At 34.5% G+C, this 16,954-nt stretch overlaps 1 protein-coding gene across 1 annotated transcript; it reads right to left on the bottom strand.

Annotated features, from left to right (window-relative positions):
• Positions 1 to 226: 226 nt before the first annotated feature.
• On the bottom strand, positions 227 to 14,807 carry LOC110445451. Its single transcript, XM_021490090.1, has 10 exons — positions 14,740 to 14,807; positions 10,571 to 10,622; positions 10,186 to 10,236; positions 8,855 to 9,082; positions 7,904 to 8,040; positions 3,939 to 4,026; positions 2,947 to 3,026; positions 1,888 to 2,133; positions 862 to 1,363; positions 227 to 255 (listed from the first exon to the last, which is right to left on the bottom strand). The coding sequence occupies exons 1-10, from the start codon at positions 14,749 to 14,751 to the stop codon at positions 227 to 229; spliced, it is 1,425 nt and encodes a 474-aa protein (XP_021345765.1). The 5' UTR covers positions 14,752 to 14,807.
• Positions 14,808 to 16,954: the final 2,147 nt, after the last annotated feature.

Below are 16,954 nucleotides of genomic sequence, written 5' to 3'. Positions count from 1 at the left end.
GAGAGGTTTTTTTGCATTTTTTTTGTGTTTTTTGTGTTTTTTTTAAATTTTTACATACTGCCATAAACCAATATAGAAATTGTTTTTCTCTCTTAAAATGAAATTATTTAACAAGCGTTTTTTTTTTTACATTTTTAAAATACTGCAATATGGCAAAATAGAAATTATTTTCTAGCTTAAAATGAAATTCTTGACGTAGTAACATTCAAATTGAGATGCGAAAGTACTACCTACCGTTTCCTATAAGGGAGTCATCTGAAAGAAATTTTATAATACTCCAAAATATCTATCATTGAAATTATACCACATTTCTTCATAAACATAAAACATAATTATATGCATAAAATATTTTAAACATTTATATAATCAAAATTAAATAAAACATTTCGATTATCAATTGTATTCTATAATATATTATGAATTGAGCAAATCATAATCTATCAATTTGTCATAATGCATACACCTGTATGTATGTATATTCATGATGATATTGTAGTGATCAGCCGTAAATTAAACAGAAAACACCTATTATTTGATCAATATGGAAATGCCCTTTTCTGATTGCAATCGGATACAAAATAAAAGCAAACAGACAGATATATAGTTACCGTAGGTTTGTGAAAAAATTACAAATATTTAAAATAGAAAATATGATTTGAAGTTCCTAAAATATCTTGAGATATTAGCTCATTATCTAGATCTATCTTCATTCATCAATATATTTCTATATATGTTAAAAGGATTTTTAAAAAATTCGAAAATTCATTCACTTAATTTGTTCTTAAACATTTGTTTTTTGAAATAGAATGATAGCACGACGCTAAGGTGTCTTTGAACACTCAAGTCATCATGAAAACAAACCTTCACATATGACGGTCATCAAGAATGGTTTCGCTATTGATTCCTCGCCCTTATAGTTCAATGCCAGTTGCAGAACTTGATCAGAGTAACTTGCCCTGAAATCTTCCGGAAACACAGACTTTAAACGGCTCTTTCCCATGGTCTCTACCTTGAAGTCATATTCGTCAACTGTCGGGGTGGATCTACCGTATGCGGCGTATGTAGTACACAGTTTCATAGTGGCCAGTTTAAGGTCAACAATGACGGCGTTTACGGTGAAGTTAAAGGCTGCAACGGCCAGGAATGCCGCTCCCTCCTGTGATTGGATCGGATCTAGAGTTGACCAACCACTCACCGGATCTACAGCCCGCTTAGCCGACGCGTCAAGTGCTATTGGGTCATCCGGGTCCTCAACATTGAGGTCATTTCCTTTTCTGTCTGTAACGATCGTTTTGACAAGGCCAGAACTTATGTCATCAGCGTTGCTGGCGAAGAAATATGGGCTTGTCTCGTAGGTCAACAACTAGGACAGAAACAGCGAAGATTATGTAGTATTAGGACAAATAATTCAAATAACAATTAAAAAATTAGAATTTACAAAATGGATGTAAATGCAAAGCATATGAACCGCAAGAAATCACACGTTTTGAGTGATCGGATATCAAGTGATAAGCAAGCTATACTTTACGAGTTCGGTTTGCTTTTAAAGGTCTTATGGGTTCTATTTTACCATCTTGATTATACTTACACGCTAAAAGTAAGTGCGTTAAAACTTGAGAGTTCAAACCAACTATCATAAAAAACGTTTTGCTTCCAATTAAACTGGTAACATTAAAATCTTAAGTATTTTCAATTTGTAATTTTCACATATTTCCTGAAAAAAGTAAGATATGTTTTAAACAGATTAAAACATTCAAATCAATGGACCTGAAGATTTTTTTCTTATAAAACAGGAGGTCATAAAAATTGCACAAAGCTTTTCAATATGTTAAGTTCTGAAACTGACCAAACTCAAAAACATTAGTAACATTAAAATGTTGTACTTACTATGACGGAGACCGTTTCATATCTGATCTGGTCGTGGAATGTTTCCCAGAATGGCAGATCGAAGGAGCCAAACTTTGTTTTGTATGAGAAGGGTAGATTTGGTCCCTTAGCTTTAGTGTATGCTAGGGAAAACATCGTGTATGGAATGTTACCAGTGTGGACCACTTGATCCACGTTGACTTGACTAAGCAGCATCTTGATCATCTCGAGTATGTTTTCCTCTGTGCTTATCACTATATTCTTGGCCTGAAGTGAGATCAAACAATGATATTTTAATCTGGTATATTTTCATTCGGTGTAACAATACCCTTCTATATCTGTTCTTAGAGGAGGTTCTTTTATGTTTGGTTTGGTTATATTTCGTTTTATTAACTAAGATCATTTAAAGACGTGGTGTATCCATGTGTGTTGTGTATCCGTGTATGTGTGTCTGTGTGCTGGAGACAGGGTATGTTGGTGTACTTGCCTCCTTGTGATAGCTCTGATGCCGATATTATAGTGCTATCTCACTCACATACCATGCCTAAGGTACCCTGTTAAGAACTTATAATCGACGCTATCAAGAATCTCGGAAAAGGTTTCACATTCTTGTATTGTGTGTATATCGATGATTTTAATTTAAGATAATAGAAATACCAGCTACAAGTGCCTGATTTGGGCGAATGCTCAATACAAAGACCAAAAGCGAGTTATTGCCAAGTAAGGCGTATAGAAATGAAAAGAAGTAGGAAAAAGAGAAAAATGAAAAGATCCAAATCGTTGCAATGGGTTCAGCCGGCTTCTTTTGAGCGCTTTCTGGTCGTAAACGGAAGGCATACTAGCAATCCTCAATTCAGCAGGTTTCCATGTTAGATACAGTAGGTAAAAGGAATATTTTTTCTCAGTCTATGACTTGCATGGAGGATACATATATGTCCAGTATCTATGTAAATTACTTACAATTTACGCAAAAAATACTTTGAGAACGATTTCTGTTCTCGAAATAAAGTTCACAAAACATATCAGCAAAATGACCTGGTTCTGAAATACAAAAAGGTTTCACATCTTATCAGTACTTACATGTTGTTCTGTCAGTCTATAGATGCCACTGAGAAGTGATGGGGTTGAATTGAATATCTGGTCAGACATATTTAGTACATCTGAAAGCAATCGCCATAAATAAAAACATTAACAATGCAAATATTAACAAATGTATGAAAAAAATACCAAAAATAACAACAACAAAAACAAAAACAATGGGGGTAAATAAATCTTCATGGACATCAGTGACAATATAAATATAAATATATTTCTGGGCATCAGTGAAGGAATTATAAGCAGGCATTAGTGAAAAATTGAAATTAAAAAAATAGGGACAACTGAAAATATAACAAAATATTTCGTTTAAAAAAGTACACGGAAGAGATTGATGTTTTCAGAAAAAAATCCCAAAACGGTTATTCACGTGAGCAATAGGTATCATTTTAACCTGTTAAATCCTTTATTGCCAATGAACATATAAAATGCTAGGGCATTTAAGCGTCCTACTAACAGCTAATATCTTGCCTCCATGTTTTTTATGTATGCATATATGTGTGTATGTATGTGTGTTGGAGGCAGTATGTTGGTGTTCTTGCTTCCTTGCGATAGCGCGGATCTGATGCCGAATATAGAGTGCTACCTCGATGAAATACCATGCCGAAGGCACCCAACACAGTATTCAAACCGGTTATAGCATACTGACAACTAGTTAACCCTTATATGCTAGCGTTTGTTTAGTAGGAAATAACACCTGACATTATAAAGAATGAAAGGGAATTCCAAAATTACCCTAACAATCTCTGCTGCAAAATAGCCTTCATGTAAACAGGCAAGAGCTCAGAAGTAAACTGTCACAAATATCGACAACCATGGCGTACGTATCCGATGACCTTAACCCGAACTACAATATAATCAGGAAAATTATGTTATTTAACAAACCATGAATTGTAAAATGTTCTTAATTATCATTCCCGACCTGTTTTTGAAAAAAAAGTTTCAATATACATTGCTTCCATATTTAATCAACCTACCGTTTTTGAAGACGCTCAAGTTCGTTTCTTTATCCATGATTACTTTTACCTGTCTCACTAGATTCTGTTGTATTTTGCTCACCAAGTTCTGTAACATAGTGGAAACCAATTGACTGTCACATGTCTAAAACATGATGCCTCTGTCTAACAAAATGAATTATGATATGTTTGATATTCCAAAAATATCAAACTTCACCGAATCTTGCAGAATACTATTTATCGGAAATTTTTTCGTGAAGCTCAACTTCCACATTTTTTGTTCTCCGCAATTGGGCTGAATTTATTATCACACCGAGTATTAGAACACCGCTTACTATTATATAGCTATAACATGTGAAGGGCGATATATAACATTGCGCGAACTTTGCGGTGAAGAGCGAACATGTGATTAGGCGAAAGGTTCACTGTTTACATTATGTAAATAATCCACAATGTTTCATACCATTAAAAACATCGAGAATATCCATTCCCTTTGTTTAACTAACAAAAACAAAAAACAAAAAAACAAAAAAAATATTTAGAAGAATATTCGTTTCTCTTTGTCATTATGCATTTGAATTAACTGTTTTACCAAATTTCGAAACAGTAATTTTTCCAGAAACAGAATACTTTTTCATGGTTTCTTATATTTTTTGGGAATTTCCGTTAAAGTTAGAATTTGATGTACCGACATGATTGTTCACAATTTACTTTATTGGTTTGACGGGAAACTCCGAACAATATCCGATTGGAAAACATTCACTTGCAAGAATTTTTGTAGCTTGGCTTTGCTTACATTTTGAATCGGGACAGTGATTGAGAGGCTCAGCAACGAAAATGTAAATGTTAACATTCAGTTATTTCAACATGGTGTTATAAACGTGTTACGTTTATCTAACAATAACAAAATGATTTTTTTTTGAAACGTGAATACTACTTTTTGAACTGAAGCAAAACATGCGACATTAATTGCCCTCGGGATGACGCTAGGTACAGAAGACGTTATGTACAAGTGTTCTACCCTCGGGATGATGACGTAATGTACAAGGGATGTACCCTCGGAATGACGTTATGTACAGGGGCTCTAGCTTCGGAATGACGTAATGAACATGATATGTACCCTCGGGAGGACGTTTAGTACAGGGTGTGTATAATTGGGTGACGTTATGTACAGGGGATGAACCGTTGGGATGATGTAATGTACAGGGGATGTACCTTCGGGATGACGTTAAGAACAGGGAATATATCATCGAGATGATGTAATAAACAGAGGATAAACCCTCAGGTTGATGATATGTACAGTGGTTCTACCCTCGGGATGACGTCATTTACCGGGGTTATACCCCCGAGATGACGCAACGTATAGTGGATGTACCCTCAGAATGACGTTATGTACAGGGGCTCTAGCTTATGAATGACGTAATGAACATGATATGTACCCTCGGGAGGACGTTTAGTACAGGGTGTGTATAATTGGGTGACGTTATGTACAGGGGATGGACCGTTGGGATGACGTAATGTACAGGGGTGTACCTTCGGGATGACGTTAAGAACAGGGAATATATCATCGAAATGACGTAATAAACAGAGGATATACCCTCAGGTTGATGATATGTACAGTGGCTCTACCCTCGGGATGACGTCATTTACCGGGGTTATACCCCCGAGATGACGCAATGTATAGTGGATGTACCCTCAGGATGACGCTATGTAAAGGGTATATACCTGTAAATACAGGGGATGTACTCGAAATGACGTTTCGTACAGGGGATGTATCCTCGGGTTAACGTTATGTACAGGGGCTCTACCTTCGGGATGAAGTAATGTAAATGTGTTCCACCCTCGGGATGTACCCTCGGAATGACGCTATGTACAGGGTATGTACACTCGGAATGACGTTATCTACAGGGGATGTACACTCGGAATGACGTTATCTACAGGGGATGTACACTAGGAATGACGTTATGGGAATCCCATATACAAACTATTTATGAAAAAGCGTATACTGGAATAAATATACTACGCTGTTTGAAATATAAACTTAGCAGAGAAACTCTTATAAAAATATATTTTGCATTCATAAGACCTTTACTTGAATATGCTGATGTAATTTGGAATAATTGTACAACCCAACTTAAACATTTACTAGAATCTATCCACCTGGAAGCAGCAAGAATTATAACAGGGCTGAGAAGAGGAACATCACATCACTTAATTTATAGGGAATTAGGGTGGGAACCATTAGAAATTCGTCGGAAAAAATCATCAATTGATCTTAATGTACAAAATATTACATGGCCATGCGCCTTTAAACTTGCAAGAATCAATCATCCCTTTTATCAACCAATAATGAAGCATTCATTGCGTAGAAATAGAATATTTAGCCCTCAACTCTGTAGATTAAACAACTACTATCATAGTTTTTTTCCTTCAATGCTCCGAGAGTTTAATAAACTCTCATCTAGTACAGTGCAAGCAACCTCCCTTAAAATTTGTAAGAAACTTATAAACATGTCAAATATCAATGAAGAGGAATATGTGAGCGTTTCAAATGTATTCAAAAATAAAGGATTAAGGATGTATATATATATATTACCTACATGTAAATTGCAGACTAAATCTAATTAATACACTATTCTATGGGAGTGTTCCCCCTTCCCACACCCACACCATATTTTATATAATAACCTCTTAATTATGTAATTATCTAATTAGATTTAAGTACACAATTGGTAGTAGAACTATAGACAATATGTAGAAGAAATATAATCAGAACTTTAGACCCTATTTACCTGCAATTTTTCACTATACCAAAATATGCAGACACTAATTACCAAATATAATGGATACACAAAAATATTATTACAAAATAAAATGTTTGTTGATTACATTTTATATGTACCAGAAATTAAATCAGCGAGCCAATTCGTACATATTGATATTGTATCCGTTACTAAATAATTATGCTTATATCTATTATGTAATGAACAGGAATGAACATTTTTTTGTAATGACATATTGTCTAAAAAAAAAAAAAAAAAAAAAAAAAGAGAAAAAAGGCTCTAACGCAAAATATGTTAATGATTTCCAATGATTAATTTTTGACAGTAAGAAAAAAAATCTTATTATTATAAAGTCAATCAATTATGTCCATATACCTACCATCAATGGAGAGGACTTATATAGACTATAAGCCTGTTGTCCAAGCCTTTTGACAGTGTAACATTCTTCTATGTCAATAAAATATGTTGAAAAGGAATGACGTTATGTACAGGGGCTCTACCCTCGGGATGATGTTATTTACAGCGGCTCTACCCTCGAAATGACGTAATGTGTAGTGGATGTACAGGGGATGTTCTCGAGCTGACGTTTAGTACAGTGGATGTTCTCAAGATGACGTTTTATACAGGGGTTGTTCTCGAGATGACGTTATGTACAGGGGATGTTCTCGAGATGACGTTATGTACAGGGGATGTTCTCGAGATGACGTTATGTACAGGATATGTTCTCGAGATGACGTTTAGTACAGGGGATGTTCTCGAGCTGACGTTATGTACAGGGGATGTTCTCGAGATGACGTTATGTACAGGGGATGTTCTCGAGATGACGTTATGTACAGGGGATGTACTCTTTGGATGACGTAAGGAAAAGGGAGGTACTTTCGCGATGTCAGTAGGTACAGGGGATGTACCAGTAAATTTTGTGAAGACTGATGCACATGAAGACACCACAGAGAAGAAAGGGGAGGTTGGAGTGAAAAGAAAAAGGCAAAGGTCCGTAGTTTTGCAACGGGGCACCATATTTTATATGTTCCCGTTAGTACAGTAATCCATGAACCTTCAAACAATGTAATGATATATTCATTATTTGTCAATTTTTCGGTTGGCCAATCAGATTCGGCTTATAAGCTACTACAGGTAAAGAAACGCACATACTCTAATCCAATAAAAAATCTCTGATAGCAGTATTTCCTTCATGTTACTCACCACTGAGCTCGGTAGGAGATAGTAGCCATGTCGTACGTGGTCCGCGAGGGCTAGTACTGTCAAATGACTTACGTTTGTCACGGCAGACATGTTGAGGTTGGTGTCCAAGGAGACGTTATATAACTCCTCGAGCATGTCTGCAACAGGAGATATCCAACAAAAAAATTACCCAGATCCTTATTTGAACAAAATAAGTGAGATATTATATTAATATGATCATTTTAAATGTGCGTTCATGTAGGTACAAAGCATAATATTAGTTTCATTTTTTTTTAAAGTAAGATTTTATTTCCAAAAGGAGAAATAGGCAATGATATAGCAAATAACTAGGCCAGATCGAGACTGACAGACAGACTTAAGCGAAATGACCTTCATTAACCAAGAATTGAGATTTCTGTCCTTAATATCAGAATTGATAAGACTTAATATTTGAACATCACAAGCTCATTTATATAGCACTCGCAGTACAGACTGAAGGTAATTAACTTGCGCAGTAACGGCCCAAAAATAATTTATTTCGTTCTAAGTTTCACTGTAGTGGGACAGGCCAGGACTCCATCACTGTTTGAGTTGGCAAACGCGATCGTATTGTGATCGAAGGCCCTGGGTTCGAATCGAATCCGGGATTGGTTCTACTAGTTGTCTTCTCTCTGCACATTGTTGTATTTTTTTTTATTTTTTAAAGTGATCTATTGAAGCTACTGGCATGCTCGTAAATTATCCTTGTTATTTTCACACTAAACTGACAAATCAGAGAACATGGTTTACTATGAAATCGACAAGCAATAGACAATGTCAATTTTGACGTCAAAATATTTTTCACTCGAGTTACTGAATTAATTATCGTTCACTATCTATCATTATGATTAAACGTCCAAGAGTACAGAGGAAAAAATATAATAAACAAAATGAAACTAACTAAGTTAGGTTTACCTTACTTATTCTTCTTACCGTTTTCGCAAAAAACGCCCCAAAAGCCGTCGTTACAATTGCATCCTGTGTCGCCAATCGATCCATTGGTATCGTTAATCGATCCATTGGTATCGTTAATCGATCCATTGGTATCGTTAAGCGATCCATTGGTATCGTTAATCGATCCATTGGTATCGTTAATCGATACTCTGGTATCGTAACAACCAGTGAAGCTGTTGTTACACCCAATCATCTCACAGTAGTCAACTAAAATGTAAATACATATAAAAATATACAGTACAACAGCGTATCGTTACACAGAAGATAGCTCAATGTAATTACATATATAAAAATATGGTACAATAGCCCATCATCACACAATAGTCAACTACAATGTAATTACATATATGCAAATATAGTACAATAGCCCATCATCACACAGTAGACCACTACAATGTAATTACATAAATGAAATATATATAACCACAGACCATCACCACACAGTAGTCAACTAGAGTGTGATTACATATATATATAATATATATAACCACAGACCATCACCACACATTGTTCGAATGCAGTGTAATTACATATATAAAAATATAGTACAATAGCCCATCATCACACACTAGTCAAATACAATGTAATTACATATATAAAAATATAGTATCACAGACCATTATCACACAGTATTCAAATGCATTGTAATTACATAAATAAAATATATATAACCACACCCCATCACCACACAGTAGTCAACTAGAGTGTGATTACATATACGGAACACATAGTTTGTCGCATTGTCACAAGCCGGTAAAGTAGTACTCCTTTCATAAACCTATTCCCACTTTTGGGGCAAATCCCTGTGCCCGCTATATACTAGTTTTATTGTGTACTGGCTTTGACAGAAAGTTAGATGCATTTTCAAATGAAACTAATCGTGTAGTAAACAAAACAATTTAATTGTCCGTTATCCAAAGAGTGGTAGTCCATAAACGTATTCTGGAATAATTATCATCTGAGGATGCTTCCAGCCAAATATGGATGATATCACTCACATAGTTTCAGAGAAGGTCCATATTTCCAACCCTCCACGAAATCAACCGTTTGTAAAAAATTTAATCCAAACCACTTGAAGGTTTTTCCAGTCAAATTGGTATATTGGTATGATTCCATTTAGAAACATTTGTTAGTAGCGGACTGAACGATTGACGCTGCGATACGTCATAAATTCCCAACGTGATCTTGGTTTGACAACCATGAGAAGTTTAAGATTTTTTCCAATCTTTACATTAACGCGATGACCTCGTTTGTGGTTTGATTGATACACCTTGACTTTATTCTGTAAACACCTGATATGAGTAACTTACCCTCAGTATTCTGTCCGTTAGTTCCACACAGACAGATGTAGCAAATCATTGCTGAAATGATTAAGACCATACGAAATTGATAAACACATTGATGTTCCCGTCAAAGAACAGTTCAATTATTGTTACTTGTGTATAACATAATTTTATTCATTGATTGAACAGTCACAACACATTGCTTTTTAATTTTAATTTAGGTAATAAATCTTAAGGTATTTTATAGATATAAGTTTTTAAAATAAGATGATCTTTGCCTTTAATAACGCTTGTTGTTCGTCGCCAATTTCCAGACCTCAGAATCATTAATCAATTCGGATTATGTTTTGCATGGGATCTCTGTAATCAAATTTAACATATCATTTATATATAATTCAAAACTAACACCTACCGATAATCCCTATGAGCGTCAGACCATTGTGTCGTTCTAACAATGGCGTCATCTGAAAGTCGAATGAAAGTGTTTGGATACTTGTTGATGGAAAATAATAACAAAGAGCAAATAAAAAAACTACTTTTTTTTGTTGGTTAAAGACTTTTGTAAGTAAATGTCCTGATTGTCAATTAATATCAAAAGTGTTTCAAGAAAAATAGATTCTAACTACTGGGATCAAATTGGTTAAAATAACTCTACAAAATCTACATACGTTCCAGTCTTAAACATAAAATGCCTTTTGGGATGTAATAATTTAAACCAGAAACCGTTGATAGATGTATAAGAGCTATGCATATGAACGTAATAAGTCGTATCAATTATTTTGCGTCATTCTTTTCAAAATACAATATTCTACAACAATTAGTTAACAAGTTTTTTCCAACTTATATCAGTGACTCTTTTATGCCCGGTTTGAATAATGGAAATACTTTATTTATGTGGGTTGAAAACGGAGAACCTGTAGAAAACCAACATGATATATTTTCTACTGTTTTTAATTTTTAAAAATGACAGTTCAAAGTAGTTCTCATGTGTCTACGTTGACCAGTTCCTAGCGATAGGACTGTTCTACTGCAGTGTTTAGTAAGGTATTGAAGGGGATTTGAAGGCACCATGCTAAATGGATCCAGATTGTTCAAATTTTACTGTAAAGAATAAAGAGCCTTTGGATAAACATGTGAACATCTGTATGTATCTATATCGGAATGTTAATGGACATGATTTACGTTTTATTTCTACACCTGATATCGATTTAAAGTTATACCGAATGTCAATTTAAACTATCCAAATGTCAAACTGATCAATTGCTACCATTTTTGAAAAGTAAAGTGCATTTTAATGAAAACAAACAATTAAGTGTTATAATTAATTTCTGCGACATGTTTAAGTGTTTACCAATACACACCTCTTACTTTCACATCTGAAATTTTGGACTGATGATAACCAATATTTTGAAGAAAGAAGACTAAATATATCGATTTATGCATTTAACGCATAAGTTAATTTATTGATTGTATAGATTAAATATAAACTTTATTTATTTTACAACAATTATGAAGCAAGTTTTATCAACTTATATTGATCACTCTTGATTGTATAAATTGCAGATCTCTCGGATGTGTAAATCGATTTAGATTGGCTTATTCTAGCTAGATAGGGCGCTATATCAAATGTTGTACATTTATTTAAAGTAGCTCTGCATTTGTTATAACATTAGTATCGGCCTTGGAATGTTAACGATACTGTGTTAATGTGTGACGACTACATCCAGTGTCGACCACGTCTCATGTAAATGTCGATTCACCCAGGAACAGGATTTTGTAATATAATAATAATAATATTGATATCCTACATTTAAGTCTGGGTCCACGCAAAAAAAATGAACCATTATAATTCAGTACCGCAAGTTGCTTAACTGTAAATAGATCATATACTATGTTACTTTCAAATCAGAAATATTACCTGATATTTGATAATGTTTAATTAAAGCATTACTTTTTTACTATCGAATACTAATCTCACATATCTCTATGTAATCAACACTGTCGGGTACAGTCAGAGTCAGTTCCTAGGGGACTCTCACCGTATGATAGCCATCCAAGTTTTAAATAATTAATAACAGCTGGGATAAAAACTTAGAAATCAATTAACTAGAAAAACATAAATCGATTTCAACTTGTATGATTGATTAATTGAAAATATTCAGTACAAAACCCACCAACACACTGCAATATCATTATCTTCTATTCATTTTAGTGTCACTTTTGTGTTTTCTTGCTCAGGAATCATTGGATAAAACCCGCTTTGTATTAAATCAGTTCATTTGTACAATGTGTCAGACAGCTGAAATATTAAAATAAGCAGGACTTGGCAATTTATTCCTTGGGATCATCATATATAATTATTATATTCAATGTGAAGCGAATATTTCCCGTAATAATCTATTTTCTGAAACCTGATTTACTTTATTTTGGGTGAAAATGTAGCTTTTTGTTTTTGGAACTGTTTAGAGTAACATATGATGAGAAACACTAATACATTTATTCATTAAACTGAATTTGAAATATTCGTCAAAGTAGTTTACCATGAATAACGAATAAGGAACTAAATTTACCTTGATGTTGATGTGGATGATGATGACAGAGAGAATAACTAGCATCTATATTTATTTGATACTGTATGTACATGTACATTTGAGTATGTGTTTATGTCATCCTGATATATTTAATAAACTCTCTTTAAAACGATTAATTACAAAAAAGTATAGTTTTTAGCCTTAACACATTTACAGTACGTCAAATTGTCAAAGTTCAATAAATTTGCCAAGGAAAAGTGCTATTATACTTGTACCAATAAGTCATCTTTTTTTCTCGGAAGAGCATTTGTAACTGCATATTTTAATGAAAACTAAAAAAATGAATATTACTACTTAGCCGAAGAACACGTGCTATAGATGTCAGATACACTTATGCACTTTGAAACTGTTCATCGTCGATGTTTCTGAGCGTCGTTAACAACAGATCATTGTAGTAACAGCGAGGGTCATATGAAGACGGGTGTCGACGGAGAAACCGCCGAAAACTTTGTATAGAGAAGAGTGAAGGAAAAGAGAAAATACACCCGAAGTGTTGCAATAGGGGCAGCAAATCAATCCCCCTCCAATGTTTTCTAAGCAGAAGACATAGAACCCCCTCCCCTCCCCCATTCTGCTGGGGCCCTACATTTGTAGCTTCTGAGGACATGCAAAGCAATACAGCAGGACTATTCTTTCCCTTAACCTTCAGGATTAAATAATGATAATAATGATATATAAAAACAGCATCAACACTCAGTAGAGAAATTGGAACTCGGTCGTAAACGTCAAGCGCAAGAAAGAAAACACTAAGATAAAAAGGAAAACCTCAGGAATCAAAACAAAATTAAGCAGAAGGAAACGAAGAGTACCAGAAAGTAACCATTTCCTGCAATAACAAACACTTCTATATGGCACACTTCATATAATCTCTGTTTTAGGCGTCACAAGAAACTTCAAACACTGTGAGGATATTAATTAGTATCATGGTAGACATTGGATTTTAATAGATGGAAATCAGGTTTAATATAGAAGGAAAAATATAGAAAGCGTAGATAGAAACGTTTTCAGTAGGAAACCCTGGCTATATAAATTCTTCTATATAGGTTAAGCTTTGTATCAAAGTATGAAATTAATTGAAACCGCCATTCGTAGTGGATGACCCATTATGTGTTAATACTTTGTGTTTTATTAATTTAAGTGCATAAAAACATATAACATGACGTTCAATGGCCATCCTATTTATCTATGTTTCTGTCCGTCCGTCTGCCCGCCCCTGTGTGCCTGCCTTTGTGATTTCACTAGCCAAACAATCAAATTATATTTCTCTTACTGTAAAGCTGTATTATGCCAGCTATTTAATTTCCGTTATTGCTGATGCACCAAATACATTATTAATATTAATATTGATATAATATTAATTAGCGATGTACATACTTTTAATACTTGCTGTCGATACAAAACTTGTTTTTACTTCCCCACAACTTCCTTTATAATATGAAAGCCGTGTGAACAGAATGGGACCTTTCAAGGAGCACTCTAAATTTCATTGAAGTGTCACAAATCCGGGAACTCCGGCATTCATACACCACCAAAACCTGGCACGTCCTTAAATAACCATAGCTGTTAATAGGGCGTAAAACACTAACAAACAAACAAACAAACAAAAACAAACAAAACCATGGTACAAATTTGTACCTTAAACACGCAATTTGTAACAAGAAAACAATATCAAGTCGTTTATTGACAATTGTGGAAAAAGTCAGAGTGAAGAGTTTTTGTTTGTTTGCTTACAAAAATGTCAACTTGATATGAAGAATGTACAGATTATTGAACCACTCAAATATAATCATTTTAGCGTTGCCTTACTGAATGTCATCACTTTTAAACAGAAGCATGGACCCACTCCTGGTCACACTAAAGAGGATTCGGACGTGCCTAGGTGATACCACTGACAAGAAATCGTATAGAACAGAGAAAGACATGTAAATTGTGGGCAAAAGTTTGGGAAACATAGGTGACTTATAACATTCAAAATGATTCTACAACTTACCGTGACAAACATGTGGTCCTCACTGGTTTTTGTTACAGTGTTCACCCGACATATGCTTATGTAATAAGAAGTTGTCATTCAACATACCTGAAAAAGTAAACCAATCAGGCATGAACGAGTGTGTCGCTGTTATAACTCTCATAAAACAACGATTTTTGGTCTGCCTATCACAATGACCACATTTATAATGCATGTCGTTTGGTTTGCAGTACATCATAACGATCGCCTGTGAGTCAAATCTATAGAAAAACAGTTGACATTAGCATTGTTCATTCGAGAAATTTCAAGTTATGATTATAATTATTTGTCACTGCTTACAATTAACAGGAAACCTGACAGAGAAAGCGATAAATGTTTTCATTACCGACATTTGAGAAATAAGAACTAGATACCGTATTAAAAATTGAATATCACAAGAATGGGTGTTAAGAAAAACACACACAATAAAAATTGATAAATTATTAATCCCATCCTAAAGAGAAATAAAATTGCCTTTATTTCTGCCGATTCCCAGTGTAACAAGTTGCGAAGGGATTTGGCTGCCGACGTAGGACGTACACTTGTTAATTGGCTGGTTTTGTTGCGTAAGTCCCAAAGATCCCAATCGTTTCAATGGGCGCATCATGTTTTAAGGCTTTTGAACTTTGTTTGAAAAAACACATATCTATCGGAATACATCAAGCATACCTCAGGACCCCCGAGGGGTGTTTCCAGAATGAGCTTATTCAGATAAACTGGCCTCGGCGGCTTATGTATAATATAATACTCAAACCAAGTGTATTGACCAATACATATTTATGAAACCGTTAATACAGTGATGAACTAAACAATGTTTACTTCCTTTTATAAAAATGGGCTGTATGTTGGAGTATTCCTCTCCTTCCGATAGCACCAATCTCACGCAGACCTAGTGCTCCCCACTGAAAGGCCATGCCGAACGCACCCAGAGTAGTATTCCAACCGGCAACATTTTACTGACAACGGGTTACCCAATTGTTGTTATTGCCAGAAATCTTGAACATTAAGTGAGAAGTAGCAACTACCATATTTTACGACTTCCATTTGTCCAGGCCTGCAGACAATACCAGATGCATTCCTGACCAGGTCGAACGATAAACATGAAGGCCAAAAGTGGAGTATTGCCAAGGAAGGCTGAAGGAAAGAAAAAGGTTAACAGCAAGTAGAGAGAAAAAATAAGGATCTGCAATGGGTGTCGCAGGTTTTTTAAAATTCCATATTCCCAAGAAGACGGCACAAAAGTAAATCCCAAATTCTACAATGGGATTCTTACTTTAGTTGCTCCATACAACATGCAGTGGGTAACAGCAGGTGCATTCTATTCTCAATCATCGAACTGCTTGTGGGTGCAAATTAGAAGCTTCAGGTTTTAAGATTTGATTTTCATATATATATATATTTGTTTTGGACTTCTCCTGAAAACATTATCATTTCAACAAACGTTTGCAGGGAGGTTGCATTGATTTTTCCTTTTGAATATGTGCATAGCTTTTAGTTTTCTTTTCACAGTTGACACGCTCAATGCTTCTTTTCGAGTAGGCCCAAACTGCAAGAGTTTTGTTGCTGCTAAACCTGATTCAAAACTTAATTTGTAAATTTGTTCATTCACATGTTTGCTTTGCAGTTGTTTATTCTTCATACTACAATCAACCGAATATAATAGCCCTATTGGCAATGCTTATCTTGACTTTGAAATTACGAATTCTTTTGATATTGCTAGAAGAAAATGCACTAACAAAATACATGTACGAATGTATTTGTAACATGGAATATATAAATATTTCATTTCAAGTTTGCATATTCGACACGTGATATTTTCAAAATATAGTGGATGACCCATTATGAATGCGCTGTGTTTAAAAAAAACATTCTAACATATTTGAGTATGTTCCTCACTATTCTCAAATATTTTAACACACTCCCACCTTATTTGAGAACGAATAGTTAAAAATATCGAAGATACACATATTTTGATAGTAGACTTAAATCAAAGAATGGAGTTTACAATTTTGGAAATTCCATTGGCCTGTTGCACGGCAAAAGGTGAAATGTATTTCTTATTTAAACGCTTCGGAAACGGATTTTTTAAAAAAACTTGAAAAACTCATTCAACCATGAAGACACATTTCGAATTCTCTTCAAATTCAAAGGTTGGAATAGTTCATTATGAAATTTCAGGGTTGAATGAGTTAATGTT

Source organism: Mizuhopecten yessoensis, unplaced genomic scaffold (genome assembly GCF_002113885.1).
Source record: "Mizuhopecten yessoensis strain PY_sf001 unplaced genomic scaffold, ASM211388v2 scaffold2307, whole genome shotgun sequence".
NCBI classification, from domain to species: domain Eukaryota; kingdom Metazoa; phylum Mollusca; class Bivalvia; order Pectinida; family Pectinidae; genus Mizuhopecten; species Mizuhopecten yessoensis.
This window is presented reverse-complemented; position numbering and strand designations above follow the sequence as displayed.

What these genes read in the sequence shown, in the direction of transcription:
- LOC110445451 (XM_021490090.1), bottom strand. An exon ending in ATGAAACGGTCTCCGTCATA is followed by an intron (nt 1,364 to 1,887) that starts GTAAGTACAACA and finishes TTTCTGTCCTAG; the next exon opens with TTGTTGACCTACGAGACAAG. An exon ending in GATGACCGTCATATGTGAAG is followed by an intron (nt 256 to 861) that starts GTTTGTTTTCAT and finishes AATTTCTTTCAG; the next exon opens with ATGACTCCCTTATAGGAAAC.